Here is an 18313-nt window from a genome sequence, read left to right as displayed (position 1 = left end):
CTTTTCTTGTGATATATACTGCACAGTCCCACTCAATGATATGGACATACTTGATCTGATCATAAATTTAATCGCTTATAAACAATAATGAGTAGCCCTAAAACATCAATCACGAACATTTATTCAAAAGTATTCCATACATAAATTGGTGAAAAAAATATCAACACCCTATAATCGAAAAATATCCAAACATAATAAACTTTTTCTTAAACCAAAATCGATCATGAAGCAAGTCTATAAATATAATTCAGTAATGAAATTTCGTTGAAGATAAATTCTTTGATGCATCTCTCATTTAAATATGATACAATCTTAAAGATCGTGATAAATAACGGATATATGATGAATTAATATGAAAGGTGTTAAATAGTCAATGGAAATCATTTTCAGAAATATGGAGAAATTTATCAAAAATAAAACCTCAATTTCATAGAGGATGCAATAAGTTTTGGACAACATAAGAAAAATTCGTAATAGGTTACTCAACTCGATAATGAGTTAATTTATGTAAATTTTCTTTTACGCACTTTTAAGAAATAACGTAAAATCATGTGTCGATTATTTAATTACCATAATATATGATCAGATATTGTACACTTCAATGCTATCTTAAACATGTGAACTCAAATTACCCGTGCGTAATTGTTATTCTAATACATTTAAGAAAAACAATATTATAAGCACTTGACATGATAACGATTATGACTGGAAAAATTATTTGACATCACTGTGGTGATAGCCAAACAACTCAAAAATAATCTCATAATAACTACTAAACCTTGGCTTTACAGCTTGGTGTATTCTTGGATACAATAAAATTATTATTATTGCTAAGATAAAACACTCTAGTATCACTGTGGTGATAGCTAAAGAATTATGACCTAAGAATCTTAAGCACAATAATTTTATACGTATAATTGAAATTATCATCAACATTAGCAGAAAAGTGAAACATAATGACACAAGACACCCTCAAGATTCAAATCAGTTCATATTCATAATGTATGGTCAACAATCATATCAGTCAATGTTTTCTTAACTACATGAACTCCAATTTCCTATGGGTAAATTCTGTTCTAATATATTTAAGAAAAAACAATATTACAAGCATTAGAAAAACTGTGATCATGGCCAAAAGTGATTTGACATCACTGTGGTGATAGCCAATCAACTAAAATAATGCCATTATCACATGATATCAATAACTGCAAAACCTACATTTTACGGTTTGCAAATTCATGCTTATAATAACATTATGATTATATCGAGATATAATACTCTAGCATCACTGTGGTGATAAATATAGAGTCCCATCATAATTTCAAGTATAATCTCATTAAATCCAAAAACAAAAACAATAATCTGAGAGAAACTATTCCCTAATTCAAAAGCACACAAACCATATCATAACGTACACACAAACTTTACAGTGTCAAACATGGTTCGAATTAAAATCTTATAATGAATTCGGTAAGAAATCGCCTCAGATTATATGTACACTAGTTTTCAATAAAGAGGAAGCATATTAATAATTAGTTTCACCTTTGATAATGCGTTTTTATAATAACCTAGTCTAAGGTTAATTCAATTGAGCAAAAACAAATGAAAACGGAATGAATATAAAAATTGATCGGACTGAATCGGTCTTAGTTAATTAGTTAATGGTCCTAGAACATTATTAGGCTACTGTAATTACACCTTTTTTTTTGATACTGAATATGAAGCTTTTATTAATGAAGAGGGTGAATTACAAGAGTTCTATCTTTCTCAATCGCAGCTGAGATAAAACTTGGTGGATTGTGTAGTCAGACTCTTGAAACTTTAAAAAACCTAGCATGCCTAGACAATATATGAGCTGGCTTGTTACAGCTTCTTTTAATGAACTTGCAACACCATAGAGGGTTGTTGTTAAATATAAACTTAATATCTAAGATAAGTGGCTGATTCTCCCAAGAGAGTTTGTGTAGATTGCCATTGATTTCCTCCACAACTGTTTGTGCATCTAGTTCGAAACACGTCTGTTGTATTCCGTTCTCCTTCGCCCATGTTAAAGCAATCCAAAGACCTCCACACTCAACCTGTTCTGCAGTTACATATGTATCTGCATAGAAACATCTCCCGTATTCGTATGAGCCTGCAAGGTTTCGCACAATTAGACCAATTCCCGAATTATGAGAATTATTACTTAGCTTATAAGAGGCATCACAACATATAGATAGATGAGGTGCAGTTGGTGATATCCACTGAGGTAGGGGACATGTGTTTTGTTGAGCATTATTTGGAAGCTTTCAGTTTTGTTTCATGGTTTTCCCTGTTCCCAAACTCAGTAGTTGTATGCATTTAATCACTCCAACTGGGTTAGGCTTGATATCTTGAAGTGTGTTGTTGAAGCGAGCTTTCCATATTTCCCACGCTGTGTTTGCCATTATTATTATCCAATCATCCACAAGGTCCTTCATCCCATCTGAGAACCAGCTCCGTATCCAGTTTGCGACAGAGTTTCCATTATTTTGTATGATGTGCATTGCTCCTGGAACAGTAAGCCAGACTGCTCTAGAAAAACAATACTCAATGAGAATATGACGAGTAGTTTCCACCCCTTGATTACATATCTTGCAGATACCACCTCCATAGCATGTGACTCTTGTCATTCTTTCATTAGATGGGAGAATATCAGTAAGACACTTCCATAGGAAGTGCTTCACTTAAGGTAGGGTATGCAAGCTCCAGAGTTGTTTCCAGAATTTGGCTTCTGCTGTGTTATAAACTGCGCTTCCATTGTGTTTGATAGCAACAAGCTTTCTGTATGCCGATTTAACAGTTAAAAAACCATCTCTTGTTAAAGTCCAAATAGGTCTGTCCTCTTTGATCAATAGGATACGAATATTAAGAATGATAGTTGCATTTTCCTGACTAAACAACTGCAGAATAAGTTGTTGTTTCCATGATCTTGTATCTTGATCAATTAACTCTGACACGAACTTATAGTTATGTGCTGTCTCTGCTGGAATTATCGGGGTTGGTGGTGAGATTCTGCCAGGAATCCAAACATCATGACATATGCACACCTTGCTGCCATTGCCAATCATCCAAAAACTGAACTGACGAATAAAACTCATCATGTTCTAAACACTTTGCCATGCCCAGGTCGAGTTTTTCTTCTTTTTTGCATGCATCGCATTCATATTTTGGAAGTAACATTGTTTCAGAGCATGTGACCAGAGTTGGCCGTTCTAATTGCAGAGACGCCAAGCTGTTCTTGCTAGAAGTGACTGGTTGAAACAAGAGAGATCGCGAAAACCCAAACCTCCCGTAGCTTGATCTTTCCGAACAGCTGGCCATGAGATAAAGTGATAACCCTTGCCATCCTTTTTCCCCACCAGAACCTGCGCTGAACTTTGTCCAATTCCTTTATAGTTGCATCTGGTACTTTAAACACACTCATATGGTGAGAATAAGTAGTGTTGAGAACATTTTTAACCATTACAGACCTGCCTACCTGGTTTATGAACTTGCCATTCCATCTTGATAATCTTCCATTCATCTTGTCTACTAAGCCAGAGAAAGAGGTGGATCTTTTCCTATTTAAGAACAATGGAATACCCAGATATTTCTCATCTAAAGACATCTTTTTCATCTTGAGTCTCCGCAATAAAATTCTACAGTGACGGGAATGAATGTGCTTAGAGAAGAAGACCGCGGATTTCTGGAAGTTTACCTGCTGCCCAGAAATATTGCTGAAATTATTGATGACATCCAAGATAGTGTTAACATTCTGCATATCGGCTTTTGCAAACAACAAGCAATCGTCTGCAAATAGAAGGTGAGTGACTTGTGGAGTGTTCCTTGCTATCTTTATTCCTTGCAATTTTTTTGAGTTCTCAACATGTTCCAAAGATCTGGTTAGAACTTTCATCGTAAGAAGGAATAGATAGGGTGATAGTGGATCACCCTGTCGTATACCTCTCGTTGGTTTAAAGGGTTTACACGGTGAGCCATTCAAGAGTATTTGTATTTCAGTTGTGTTGATGCATTATTGAACCAATTGACACCATTTGTTGCTAAAACCAAGCTTTCTCATAACATTGTTTAGAAACGTCCATTCTACTCGATCAAAAGCCTTGCTCATGTCGAGTTTTAAAGCCATATAGCCCTTATTTTTTTTCTTTCTCTTCATGCAATGGATGAGCTCTTGTGCCAGAAGTATATTGTCTCCTATCTGCCTACCCGGAACATAAGCAGCTTGCATGGGTGAAATGATTTTGTCGAGGTTCTTCTTCAGTCTGTTAGCCATAATTTTGGTGATTAATTTGTATGTTGAGTTGCATAAGGCTATCGGTCTGTAGTCGCTTGGAGCATGTGGGAGCTTTATCTTGGGTATCAAACAAACATTGGTTCTGTTCATCTTCTTTAGCATTCTACCTGAGACGAAAAATCTTTGTACCATTTTTATGACATCATGTTTTACAACTTCCCATTGAGACTGAAAAAACCTGGTGGAAAGCCATCCGGACCAGGTGCTTTCCATGGTTGCATGTTCTTTAGAGCTACTTCAATTTCCTCTATATCTGGAATTTTGACAAGAGATATGTTGTCTTCCTCCGTAATGCATTCTGGTAGTATGTTGAGCAGGTTATTTAATGCCAACCTATCTCTTTTAACTCCTTTTTGATCGAAGAGATCGAGTACTAATCATAAAAAAATGGTGAAAACAATAGTTGTAGTCGCATGTTCGGTTAGGAGATTTTTGAAAAAACCTAATTTTATAACCGAAGAACACCAAGAACAATTTGGTTAGGAAAATATAATTCGGTTGACTTGCAAAAAATCTTGCATAGTTGAACTCTTCTCTGTATAGCAAACTTTAGAGTTCGGTTGAGTCGAAATTTTTTTCCCTAACCGAACTTTTCTCTGTATAGCCAACTCTTAAGTTTGGTTAAATCGAAAATTTTTATTTTCAAAGCCGAATCGAACTTTTCTCTGTAAACCCTGGCCTAAAAGTTCGGTTACCTATCCTAAAAATTCGACATCCGAACAAAGCAAAAACTCCATTAAAGATCGGTTCGGCTACCTTGTTTGAAGATATACTAGCCGAACTATACTCATAGGTAAGTTCGACTACCTGTTCTTCAGATATTGTAGCCAAACTTTGTTGACATAACAAATTTTTTTTAAAAAAATTTCAATTTTTCCAAAGTGTTGGTCAAATGAAGCAGCATTATCTAAATTTGAAGTTTTCCGGGGCACCCAAAACCCTAATCTCGTAATCATCCATCTCAATTTGTTTCCCCATAAAGTGCTTCTTCTTCCCTCAAAAATTATTCTTCTAGAAAAAAGCAACTTATTAAGTTAACCTCACTAATAACTAATTGCTCAAGTTAATCATTACGCTAACTAATCATTACACTTAATAAAAAGGATAATTTGAGTATTAATATAAATATTTGGATTAGGCCATCAGGAGTGGCTTCAATTTATTTCTAATGTCTTATCCAAAATAAAATTATGGCCCCCCTCCAAAAAGGAGTGACCAGCTCCCCTAAATTTTAGGGTGAGCAAAACATCCATACCCGCGGATTTCACTCGGTCCAATCCGAAATTTAACGGGTGAACATCTGGCCCGCAATATGGTGGATTGGACGTGAGTGTATTTCTAAAACCGGTCATTTTTACGGGTTGGACGCGGGTGGTACCAAATCCGCATCCACCCATCCGTTGCTCACCCCTAATAAATTTTAGAATTCGAGTGGATGCTCTTCCTATTAATAGCAAGGCCCGAAAGAACGTTTCTTTGAAGCTACTATATGGGCTTATATTTTTGCGGCCCAGTAATTTTTGGTTTCCAGTGTTTGTATCAAGCATGTTAAACTCGATTTTAGTGGATTGAATGCTGATCAATTGATCATGGTCAATTTCTAAAGTTGAGGTAGGGAATAAGTATGGAGTTTGCGACTGCCCAATGAGTTCCATATCGTCTGTTTCCATGATGTAATATTATTTCGTTTACTGTTTGGAAATTATTTCGTAAATTTGATTTCACCCCATACAGTTACTTGCCTCTATATTACTTTTTTTTTTTTGCTCGGCTGCCTCTATCTTACTTTGCGGTAAGCATGTTGACTGTGAAGCTTCCTTGTTCCTGCTTCACGAGAGGTAGAGCGCAGAGCAAAAGTGTCAATACCTGTCGGTTATCAAGAAAACCATCTTCTCTCGGTTCAGTAAAGAACATCTCAAAGTCATTTGGTTTTAAAGCTTCCTCCTCCTTCAAGGTGTCTGCTATGGCAACATACAAAGTGAAGCTAATTGGACCGGATGGAACGGAGAATGAATTTGAAGCTCCTGATGACTCGCGTACATCCTAGATTCAGCTGAGCGTGCAGGAGTGGAGTTACCCTTCTCATGCAGGGCTGGTGCGTGCTCTACCTGTGCGGGGCAGATGACATCAGGTTCAGTAGACCAATCCGAAGGATCCTTCCTAGACGATACCCAGATGGAAAAAGGGTATGTTCTTACATGTGTCTCTTACCCAAAATCAGACTGCGTTATCCACACTCACAAGGAATCTGAGCTCCATTAATGGAGATGATGAATTTGATGAAATAGAATCCGTAGTCATCTAGGCTTCCTCAATGGAAAAGAAGTACTCCATATTAAAGCCAATTTCTGATCTGAGATGGAACCGTGTATTAGGCAAGTGTTGGAGAAAAGGAAACTCTGCGTTTCCAATATATGTAACCTGTATCCCGGTCTTATAAATAAAGGATTTATTAGAAGATAGAAGACGTATTCAAAGGAAGTTGAGTGAACAGAAGACAGTGAAGAAGACAAAGTCTTCATAAGCTAGTTTGTAGCCAGTTGTTAAACTTAGGTAAGCTGAATTTGCCTAGTCAAAGGTAAGATAGTTAAGATGTTATCTTGTGTTTACTGATCTTATCATCTCTATAAATAGGATCAACATGTAAATGTAAAATCATCTCAGTAATCACACTGAAGATCAAAAATATCATTTACCCTACGGGGTTCTGTCAGTGGATGTAGGCGTTAGTGCCGAACCACTTCAATCATTGTCTTATTTCATTTCGTTTTCCTTGATCAATGATCCCTCGATACCCATAATTTATTATGGTATCAGAGCGGGGAGATCCGCTCAAATGCTTCCGCTTTCTATATTTTTTTTGTTATCAGAATGATTTTCTCATAGTTAATGGGTATCATCGATTCCGCATCTACTGGCATCTTTTTAGTTTTAATTTTGATGTTTACATGGTGCTTGATATTTTCTCTACTACCCAGATTTTTTAGAGTTAGTATCTTAAATCACAGGGAAGTTCAAAAAAATTCATTTTCCATGTTACCAGAATTGGGTATCAAACTTTGGATGAGGATTTGTGTCTCTTCCTTTCATTATTCAGTTTTGTTCTTTGATATTGCCATCATCTATTGGCTCTCTAATTCTTTGATATTTCCATCATCTATTGGCTTTCTCAATTCTGATCAAATCATTACCGCCAAAGATATTTTCTATCTTTTGGAATCTCATGTCGATTCATGTCACGACTTCCGTACTCTAATGAGCTACTGGTCATCTTGGACCTTCTTTTGCTAACCAAATATACCTTCTTTAGGTCTTTATCCAACATCTTATTATTCAAATCTTGATCAGAGTTATGATCACACTCGGATGTGTTTCTCTCAATGAGTCATCAAATGAGTTACTCCTGCTCATCAAGATTACTCTTGCTATCTCTAAAATGGTACTACAAATGGTGGTACTCCCATTACACATGGTATTTTTCTGCTTCATTGTTCGAAGCCATATCTCGGCAATACCAATATTGGATTTCATAAATTCATGACTCGGGAGATCCATACTGGTTAATCACCTCTCTTATCCCATATCTTTTAGGGGATTCTAAATCATAATCCATTAATCATCAGAATTTTCTTTATCTCGGAAGATTATTGATTGGGTTAATTGCAGCTTGTTAGCCCAACTAATATTTGGTTTACCAAAATTATCTTTGGTGTCCATCTGTGTTGTTTCTAAATATAGACATATCCTATACTAGTTCTAACTAGTTGGTTGTGCCTTGTTCTTTCGGCATTATCATCTGAACAATTAAATCGAAGGTATATATAAACTCTTGTACCTCTTATCAAATTCAGTAGCAAGTTGTGAGCATGAAGACTATACTGCTCATTTATCATTTTTCACTTGTGAAAACTAATTTTCTTAGACGGCCATCATTAGTTTCAATGTGTTGATTTGTCTATCATGTCTTGTCTTGGTTAATAATCACCAAACCACGTCCATATTACTCTTCTAAACCTTCTTGAAAGACTAATATCCAATCAAGTACGTTTGCAACTACAAGACCCACATATCTCAACAGTTTTGGTGAAGATCATTTTGCTGCTCCAGTGGATGTATTTCATTTTTATTCAAGTGAACCTGTTTGAAGATTAAATGACCGAGGAGCTTTATAGATGATACGGTGAAGATAAACATATATGCATAGCAGATCTTCTTAGCTAACACTTCAAGTTGAACATTTCGATTCTCTCCATTCCACCTTGAGGGGGTATTAGAAGATAGAAGACGTATTCAAAGGAAGTTGAGTGAACAGAAGATAGTGAAGAAGACAAAGTCTTCATAAGCTAGTTTGTAGCCAGTTGTTAAACTTAGGTAAGCTGAATTTGCCTAGTCAAAGATAAGATAGTTAAGATGTTATCTTGTGTTTACTGATCCTATCATCTCTATAAATAGGATCAACATGTAAATGTAAAATCATCTCAGTAATCACACTGAAGATCAAAAATATCATTCACCCTACGGGTTTCTGTCAGTGGATGTAGGCGTTAGTGCCGAACCATTTTTATTATTGTCTTATTTGATTTCGTTTTCCTTGATCAATGATCCCCCGATACCCTTATTTAGATTTTCTCTAGAATATTCATCTAAACTTTCTGCAAGTAAGATCGAATATTGAAAACACCAAGTAGAAACATGGGAATGCAAACTGACAAGGTTAGGTTCAATGTTGGAGGAAAAATCTTTGAAACAACTGCTACAACTCTCGCAAGTGCAGCAGAGGGAAGCTCCATGTTTGGAGCTATGTTTGATGATGAATGGAACTTCCGACCAAGAGAAGTTAATGAAGAGTACTTTATCGATCGAGACCCGGAATATTTTTCCGTTCTTCTTAATCTTCTTAGAACAGGTGAGCTTTATGTCCCTCCTCACATACCTGACAAATTATTCTACAGGGAAGCTCTCTATTATGGTCTGATAGATAATGTTAGAACTGCAAGGTTTTGCGAATTCGATGGTAACAGGTTAAAGCTAACGAGCTCGGTTAAGGGTCAAGAGTTTGGCAATTGTACTGCAATTAGAGCAAGTCCTGATGGAGGCTGTGCTGTTGCTCATGACAGAATTGTCCGTCTATATGATTGGATGCTCGAAGAATATCCAACAATAAATCTCAACTATGAAAAAGTTAATGATATTTGCTGGATCGATTTAGAGATTGTTGTTCTTAGTGCTTGCAAAAGGTCTGGACGAGAAGACTCTGGTATTGGTCTTTTTAGTTCGTCAAGAGGTGATTTAAAGCATACATTTCAGCTAAACCATGAAAATCAGGTGAAGAGTTTCACTGCTGGAGCTTTATGTTGCAACTCTGATGGTAAGGTATTTGCCGCATGTAGTGGAACTGGTGTTAACGGAATTGGAGTTTGGGATCAAGTTACTGGAAAACAAACTGGTTTTTTCGATAGAACAGTATATGAGCCTCTCTGTGATGCTAATAGGATTCAATGCTTAGATGGAAATAATGGTACGGATAGTAGCATTAGATGGAATTCAGAGAGCAGGCAACCTAAAGCAGTTGAACCTAGTTATCCTAAATTAGCATTACATGGAGGACAACTTTTTTCTTGCATAAATGACCGTGTCTCTATGTTCTGTGGTCCAGACTGGTTTTTGACATCTAGTATCGGAAGAAGTTGCAATGGTGGTGCAATTCGCGATTTCTCAATTGGTGGTGATCGGCTTTTCGCTCTTCATAGTGAGGAAAATGTGTTCGATGTGTGGGAGACTCCAGTTCCTCCGAATCGGGCTGGGTAATGACATAAAACACTCTGCACTTCGCGTGGAGGAATCATTAGTTTTGCACTGGACTGATATGTAGGTTGATGCGGTATCAAGCCAATGGTTACAGACAAGCCTGGTCTGAACGGGCCAAATTAAAATCAACCTGCACGTCTGGTCAAATATTATGTCGAGTTTCTTTTTCGTTTTTTTTTTTTTACTTCCAGGGGCTCTAAAATGGAGAAATGAACTTGTTAGCTTTTTCTATTTGAACTTTTTTACTTCTAAAATCTGTTTTAACATTTAATTTTTATACTTCTCTGGGTAAATGGCTGGTTCTACTGTGAACTCCTGTTCTCGATTGAAAAAATTGTTTGTGGCAACAAACAAAATCAGCCGCTGAGTATGCTGAATTTTTATGGAGTTTGTTTGGTCCAACCCTCTTCATATATATCTTCTACATCTTGGGATCAATGTGGCTAATTTTATCTATTTCCCAAGTCACGTCTCATATGATAATTCAACCGCCATGAGATGGCTGTTGTTGCCCAGGGAAAATTAATTAAATACAGTTGTGGCTCAAAACATTTGTAAACGCGCAATACGCAATGGATATAAGAATTAACTTGCAGTTTATATGGAGAAATCATTGAAATTAATAAATAACGTTTACAATGACCAATTTTATTAGATGGAGTCTTTAAATAAAAAGCTCATCCCAGCAGTTTCATGGAACTGGAAAATAATTAGAAAACTCATCCATGGCGCACGTACATGTTGCCTATGAGCATGCCATGATTCACTCAACGACTACCTTCCCTGGCTTCGAACCTTCTGGCCTGGATGTGACGACCATTAATAAAAAACCGAACTTTAGTTTCGCCTGCTAGGATGTGATCAATTGTTTCGCTTGCATAAAACACAATCTTGGCAAACATCGATTGTCGTTGCGGGGGCTTGATCTCCTGCATGTAGATACTTTCAATACAATCGCCATATGTCCTGCAATTCATAGTGATCATCAATAAGTAAACCTTCACACTCAAAATTCTAACTAAAAAAAACAAAAAAATACATTAGATAACTATTATCACCTGACAAAGAATTCACGAAGTTGGCCTTCGGAAATGGGAAATCCTCTAGAGAACGTAATGAACATAGTTCGTTCATCTGGCGGAAGAACTTGTACTACTTGTTGTTCCTCAATTGTAGGCAGTGTTGAGGTTTCGCCGATCTCAGAAATATTCTCACACTGTTTAGTACCAGAAGATGAACCCACTTCGAGTTTCTTGAATTCAACAGTATCACCACGCAGAGGAGCAGGAGGAATGCCGTTTCCAAACACTACACTGTTTGGCTCCACCTGTTCCGGTTCAACAACATTACCAGTTTCTTCCTGATCATGAGTGTTCGCATCTCCATAAATCCCATCACCACCATAACCCAGATTAAGATTCCTCTGCGTCGCTTCTCGGAATATATCTGCAAACAATCTGTAGCAAACTGTTCCTATTGTTTGTTTCAGAGAAATGTACCCGCTTTCTGCATGTTCAAACAGTGAATTCTTTGAAATGTACATTCGAGACCCATAATCTTGTAACAATCTCAAAGTTGTAGGCATATCTGTTGTTGTAGCATAGTGCAAAGCAGGAGGAGGCGTACTGGTAATGATATAATAAACTGAATATACCGCTTCATCGAATGCCCAACTTGTTAAAAGATGGTTTTGGTATATAAGCAATTCAAGGATGACGCTAGGGTAACCGAGTTCCTCCATGAATATCCATAGAGCAATAACTGCCATGGAGAGCAAAGGATCTTTCCCCAAGTTAATTGCTAGCATTCTGTAGATATCCCTATCGATCCTGTGGAAGGACCGTAGTTCTTCGATTGTTACTTGCTCATTATCATTACGATATGCCATAATGAAGAAGAAGAAATTGTTATGGATGCAAAAACAAATGGGGGATTCGGGAATATTTATTAGACGAATTGTGACTGTTCTCGGCTGTCTTTTGGTAACGAAGAGGTGTGATTTTAATATTTTGTGTCATCTCTGTTTCGGACATGACGGTTGAGTTTTCAGGCCGTTTAAAAGAGGCGCGAGATATTTAAGTTTTTTTTTTTTCGTCACTGTTTTTTTAATTGCAAATGAAAATGATCCTAAATTCATAACTATTCGAGTAAAATAAATTAAATGTTCGATCCAACGGCTGAAATTACCAACCCACCTATATCGACCGACTAACCTTGCCATCTTTGTTCGCCGGCCGGCCGGTCGGGACATGAATATGACTTCCCATTAGAAGTCACATTTTGTATGACTGCCCATAAGTCAAAATCAATAATTGCTCACCAGTTGGGAGAAAATTTGTGAGAGGAACTGTATTAAGATGGTGTTTTGCTCAGTACAAGTTTCATGTTGCGATTTTTTTGACGTATACAAGCCAGCTACCCTGGCTTCCAAGCCTAAAGATTTTCAAGGCACTTTGCTTCCGCTCAATCTAGCATCTAGCTTCGCCGAGCACGAGGTTTCCAGTAAAGGAATGAATAAAGCAAGTCTTCAAACTGAAATCATAAGATATATACATCCGGTGATATATTATTTTACAGATTATGGGTTGGTAAATTTTGACATACAGGAAAATTAGAGTTACATAGGTTTCTCTGTCTCCCCTCACCCTCTGAACACTCCATGCTTCAAGTTTCCAAGAATCCAAGATCAACATTTGGGGTTTAAAGATGCGGACTGAGTCCCGGGTACTGGCTCAGGCCCCAGCTTGTGCTAGCCTTTTCACCCCGATAGGCAACCTTGACAGGAAATAAAAGCCAATAAAACAGTACCCATGGAAGTAATATTTACAAGCCAGTTTAATACTTTCAGAAGCATGCCTGCAACACCAACAAGTTACATTACTTTCAATTAATGTTTTGGGTCTTCAGAAGGCACAAGTCTGTAAATGAAAGATAACACTGATAAAACATTAACAAATACAAAAAGCCCTATCTTAGACATACGTTTTTTTGAAATTTAAAATTGCTAATACAAATGCACGTGATGCAGGTTATAGAGCACTCTAATTCTGAAATGAGAAGACAATACCTCATTTAATGCCGACCCCTCCAACCACCTCGCCGGTATGGCCTTCTTCCACGTGCTGCTCCCCGATTATTAACCCTATTCTGAGCTGAATAATTGCCTTGTGTTGAAGATGATCGCACTCCATTGTTCTGCTCATGTAATGGTTCCGATCCTTGAGACTGAACGCCTTGCTCTCCCACATTTATATGAGTTTGATTGAGTGATCCCTGGGATGGAACTCCTTACTCTCCAGGGCTCATGTGTGGGCGTGGAGGGAAACCCTGAAAACCCATCTGAATAGCTCCCTGGTCAAATCCAGGTTGCCCCATGAACACAGGCATAACTGGTGGCATTCCTGGCAGGATATTTGATGGCCCATATGGCATTGGACCAAATATTGGCGGTTGACTAGGATTGAAATGCTGTGGCATTGGGGGGCCACTTGAGAATCCTGTAAACATTTGTGGATGATAGGACGGCTGAGGTTGTTGATATGGGACAAATGGCATTGCATTCATGGGGAAAGCGGCGTTCTGCTGATACGGCGGCCCATGTGGCCAAACCATGTTGGAAGGCAGTGGATGCTGTTGTTGTGTGACACCCATGTTGGAAGGCAGTGGATGCTGTTGTGGTGCAGGACCCATGTTGGAAGGCCGTGGATGCTGCTGTGGTGCAGGACCCATGTTGGAAGGCGGTGGATGCTGCTGTGGAGAAGGACCACTGTAAGCATGTGGGACGTGTGAGGTAGATGGGCCAAAAGGAGGCCTAAAATTATTTGCCATTCCTGTTCCAAAAGGGGATGAAGAACTACTGGAACCACCATGGATCTGGTGAGGAGGAACACTTGAAGGTGGGAATGAAATTTGATTGTTGTTCACATTTCTAGGCTTCTGCTGAAACTTCTTCTTATCAACAAAGTCTCGCTTCCAATGCTTCTTATCATCTGAAGGACCCCTCTTTGCCATTCTTTGCATTTTCTTGTACTCAGCTTCCTTTTCATCATCCGAAAATTCAGCCTCATCAGTCAACTCCTCATCGTTCTCACCAGACACATCATACCCCTTCTTGTAAATATTTTTGTCATTGAGGACATGATCAGCAAACTCCACAACAAAGGAGACTAGGGTACGTACAGAAATTCCAGCAGGGACTTCCTCTTTTGAATTGTATCTAACAACGTAGTACGGGTTCTTAACAGGCCCGAAAATTTCATTTACCAACCCAAGCACTGATCTGTTTTCTGTTATCCAAAGAATAGAGCCTTCATTCAGAGGATTGTGCTGCTCTACCCCTTGGACAATAACTTTAGCATCCATAATCTGAAAATTTGCAAGCAAAAACATCGTCATCCTAGTAAAACTATTTAAAATAAGTTCAGCCTTCTTACATAAATAGGATCGAACTCCTGTCATAAGTTAAATTGGTCACGTGCTTACCAACTAGGATACTTTTTTTTTTAATCAGAACTAGGATACTTTACCTAAGCTGATTTCTAGTGAAATATTTAGTCAATCTTTCATGCACTAACATAAATAATCTAGTTGAAACATTTAGAAGGATATCGTAGAATGGGATGCATACAATACATTTATACAAACTTACAGTCAATACAGCTCCCACAGGTAATGTCTGGTGATGTGATTCTAGAGTGACATCCACTTTCGGAACTGGAGGAAGATCCTGCAACACCAATATGTAATTAGTAGGAATACAAATATGAGCAGTTACACCTAACTGCGGATGCAGCACCACATTGCAATGGAACTAGTATAGTAACATGATTAGAGAACACAATGAAATCATAAAGCCTTCAGGTGGTATATGACTTCAATTAGCAATCTATACCTAGATCAAGGTTAACAAAAGTAGAGAATAAAAACTAAGGCAGATACAAAAATATACCTGAACCTCATTCTTGGACTTCATAGGTCCTTTAACTGAGAACCCGTCCTCGTCCTCCTCACTTTCCCCTTCTTCAACATCACCCATCTCCTCTTCCTCTTCATCACTTAATTCACTACGGGAAGATGACCCATCCTCAGACTCATCATCATCATCTTCGTCCTCATCATCATCCTCGTCCTCAGACTCACACTACTATCATCACCATCTTTGCTATCTTTTACCATCTCATTAATCTCTTTATCACCTTCACCGTCATTATCATGTGAAGTTGTCAGATCATCACCCAAAAAAACGTTATTCCCTCCTCCTCCTCCTCCTCCACTCACCATCAAATTCTTTTCAAGCAAACAATTCCCACTTCCAGAAGTAACAACAGCCTCACTGTTCATATCGACAACATCAGAACTCTCAGAGGTTGCAACTAGATTAACTTTATCCAATGCTATCTCAATAGAAGAATCAACACCAATTGATCCTTTACAAGTTTCTTGAACTAAAGGGATCTCCAAAGAACCTAAAAGCTCAGTTTGCTCAGATTTTACTTCAATTTGTTTAAGCGAAACTTCAGTATCCATAGAATCAGTCTCTTTCAGCCACTCGTCTATGAAATCAAAATCAGGGATAGAAGAGTTAACCAGTGGTATTGAATATTGAAGGAAATCAGGGTCGGGAAGAAGAAGTTCTTCCTCTTGTTTGATGTTCTTGTAAGGTTTGAGGTGGTCAATGGTGTGAGAAAATCCAACCATATCCTGATAAAAAAAAATAGATCATGTCATAAAATCGACAGAAATTGAAATCAATCACATTGACAGAAGAACACAATAACAAGATACAATCACACTCGGATTGTCAAAATGATATCTCATTAAACATGGTACTAACCTTACAAACCCTAACCAAATCATTCAAAAACAATCAAATGGAATTCCAACATAACTAGTAACACAAATTGAATTCAAACGAATCAACAAAGAATAACATGATGTTGTTAGCACACAGATTACCAAAACATACAATCTCTTTCACTGTTTCAAAAAAACAAACTAGATTCACTAAATTATAAAAAAAAACATTCAGAAAATTACAAAACATACAAAAGGATTAGAAACATGATGACGATATCTTCAAACATTCATGATGATAATTGAAGATGTAAAAATATAATCCCTAACCTGAATCGACGATTAGATAAACTCCGCAGCACAGAGCTTCTTCAAAGAACTGGTTAGTAGAGAAGAAACTGAAAAAAAAAAACCCAGTAAAACCCTGTAAATGCTGATTAATGTAGACGACACCTATAATGACTTTATTAACCTTCTATTTCCACTAGGAAGATCTATTTTGGCACCCAGCTTCTGGATAACCCTCACCACAATACACAAAGTGGTGGGTATCCCGTATCCCACCATAATGTACCAGCGGAGGAGGCACTTGGCAATTCTAGCTAGTCATTTGGAGAAAATCCTCCGCCTATTAACCAGACCTTAAAAGAGTCAACCTAATACTCGTTCTCTGGAGGCATTTACACTGCGCTCTGAATCCGATTCTCTGATACACACTCTCGCTGTCTTCATCATTCTCCCTCTCGGATTCTCCGCAGAAAGAAGAAATAGAAAACAGTATGATCTCTATCTCTCTATCTGTCAATCTCAGCTTCTTGTTCTCTTGAATGTCATAATAATTTTCTCAAACCCTAAACCCAAATTTAGTGAGAATAAAGTGATTTCGCTGTTTTTATTATTATTTGCAGAATTTGTCATGATTTCCTCTACTGCATGCTAAATGTTATAATGGATGGAGCTATTTTAATTAGGTTTCAATCAGTGCTAGCATTTTTAATCTAGCATGACTGCAATAGTTGTGATCGGAAAAGTTCAATGTAGCATTTTACAAATTTAGGTTTTATTTTGTTCATTTACAAACGGCATGAGGTACCACCATTGAAGTAAGATTACGGTAATGTTTGGTTTGGAGCTTTTTGTAAACCTAGCTTGATAATTTTTACTGTATGATATTGCCACTACTAGGCTAGATTTCACCGCCACACATTTAGCTGCCACCATGCTAGATTTCATCTTTAACGGGATCACCTTATTTTTCTTCGCGATCACCTTATTTTTCTTCGGAGTATGCGCTTGATAATATAATTAAACACAATTGTGAAGAACATTAACAAATAAGTACGTTGATTTGGTAAACAACATTTTCATTCCAACACTTTGCTAAAAGATGCCATGGAGCCTCTTCTGGCAGTGCTCCAGCATAACTTGTGCCCTTTTCGATCAAGGGAAATGGATGGCTTTATTGGTTTCTTTCCATTTCTGTTGGATATTTAGTATTTGGAAAGAAACTGAACTTTGAACTTGTTCTATAGTATTAGATTGATCTCATGTATCTAACTTTGAAATTCTCTTTTCACTTGTTACAAATTTGTTTGTTTTTTGTCTATTTTCTTCTCTTTTTTCATTGCACTAAACTGTTACAGAAACATGGCTTTTATAGCCTTTACAACTGACTTTTAGGCATTTCTAAAACATAGAAAAGTAGGAAACTTAGCTATGTAGTTGTTTGGCCAACACTCCAAGTAAGCTACAGTAGTTACATGGACCCCAAACTTCTCGAGTTCACAGTAACAGATATTTCTAACTTTATCAGGTAGAACTTTGCATATTTGATTAGAGTATTGGTTGTTGGACATTAACTATACTGATTCGAGAATCAAAGCAATAAGTCAGACTAAAAGAACAGTGTCTAGGACTCTTGCTGGTAATATTCCAGATTTAGGGTCTTGTGAATTATCCCAGGAAATTAGTTATCAATTGAGTGATCAATCTTACTTTGCCGCAGGTGTAAGCATGTCAACTATCAAACTTCCTTCTTCCTGCATCACGAGAGCTGGAGCGCAGAGCATGAGTGCCAATGCCCGGTTATCTAAAAAACCATCTTCTCTCGGTTCAATAAAAAACACCCCAAAATCATTTGGTTTTAAAGCTTCCTCATCCTTCAAGGTATCTGCAACGACAACATACAAAGTGAAGCTAATTGGACCAGATGGAACAGAGAGTGAATTTGAAGCTCCTGATGACGCTTACATCCTCGACTCAGCTGAGAATGCAGGATTAGATATACCCTTCTCATGCAGGGCCGGAGCTTGCTGTGCCTGCGCCGGCCAGATGACATCAGGTTCAGTAGACCAATCCGATGGATGCTTCCTAGACGAGAGCCAGATGGAAAAGGGG

The 18313-nt window shown here is 37.6% G+C and overlaps 3 protein-coding genes and 1 pseudogene across 3 annotated transcripts; 2 read left to right on the top strand and 2 right to left on the bottom strand.

Moving 5' to 3' along the window:
* Nucleotides 1-6113: 6113 nt before the first annotated feature.
* LOC113321095 lies at nucleotides 6114-6682 on the top strand (annotated as a pseudogene).
* A 2130-nt stretch (nucleotides 6683-8812) lies between these two features.
* LOC113320729 (BTB/POZ domain-containing protein At4g30940-like) lies at nucleotides 8813-10258 on the top strand. Its single transcript, XM_026568621.1, has one exon. The coding sequence runs from the start codon at nucleotides 9008-9010 to the stop codon at nucleotides 10121-10123; it is 1116 nt and encodes a 371-aa protein (XP_026424406.1). The 5' UTR covers nucleotides 8813-9007; the 3' UTR covers nucleotides 10124-10258.
* A 465-nt stretch (nucleotides 10259-10723) lies between these two features.
* LOC113321333 lies at nucleotides 10724-11989 on the bottom strand. Its single transcript, XM_026569226.1, has 2 exons — nucleotides 11182-11989; nucleotides 10724-11089 (listed from the first exon to the last, which is right to left on the bottom strand). The coding sequence occupies exons 1-2, from the start codon at nucleotides 11928-11930 to the stop codon at nucleotides 10891-10893; spliced, it is 948 nt and encodes a 315-aa protein (XP_026425011.1). The 5' UTR covers nucleotides 11931-11989; the 3' UTR covers nucleotides 10724-10890.
* A 664-nt stretch (nucleotides 11990-12653) lies between these two features.
* LOC113320171 (H/ACA ribonucleoprotein complex non-core subunit NAF1-like) lies at nucleotides 12654-16689 on the bottom strand. The gene is made up of 5 exons (XM_026568108.1): nucleotides 16247-16689; nucleotides 15072-15823; nucleotides 14772-14849; nucleotides 13191-14488; nucleotides 12654-12979 (listed from the first exon to the last, which is right to left on the bottom strand). Exons 2-4 carry the CDS (start codon nucleotides 15156-15158, stop codon nucleotides 13412-13414), a joined length of 1242 nt encoding a protein of 413 aa, XP_026423893.1. The 5' UTR covers nucleotides 15159-15823; nucleotides 16247-16689; the 3' UTR covers nucleotides 12654-12979; nucleotides 13191-13411.
* Nucleotides 16690-18313: the final 1624 nt, after the last annotated feature.

Source organism: Papaver somniferum, chromosome 11 (assembly GCF_003573695.1).
Source record: "Papaver somniferum cultivar HN1 chromosome 11, ASM357369v1, whole genome shotgun sequence".
Taxonomy (NCBI): Eukaryota; Viridiplantae; Streptophyta; class Magnoliopsida; order Ranunculales; family Papaveraceae; genus Papaver; species Papaver somniferum.
Note: the sequence above shows the minus strand (reverse complement) of the source record. Positions and strands in the feature narration are given on the sequence as shown.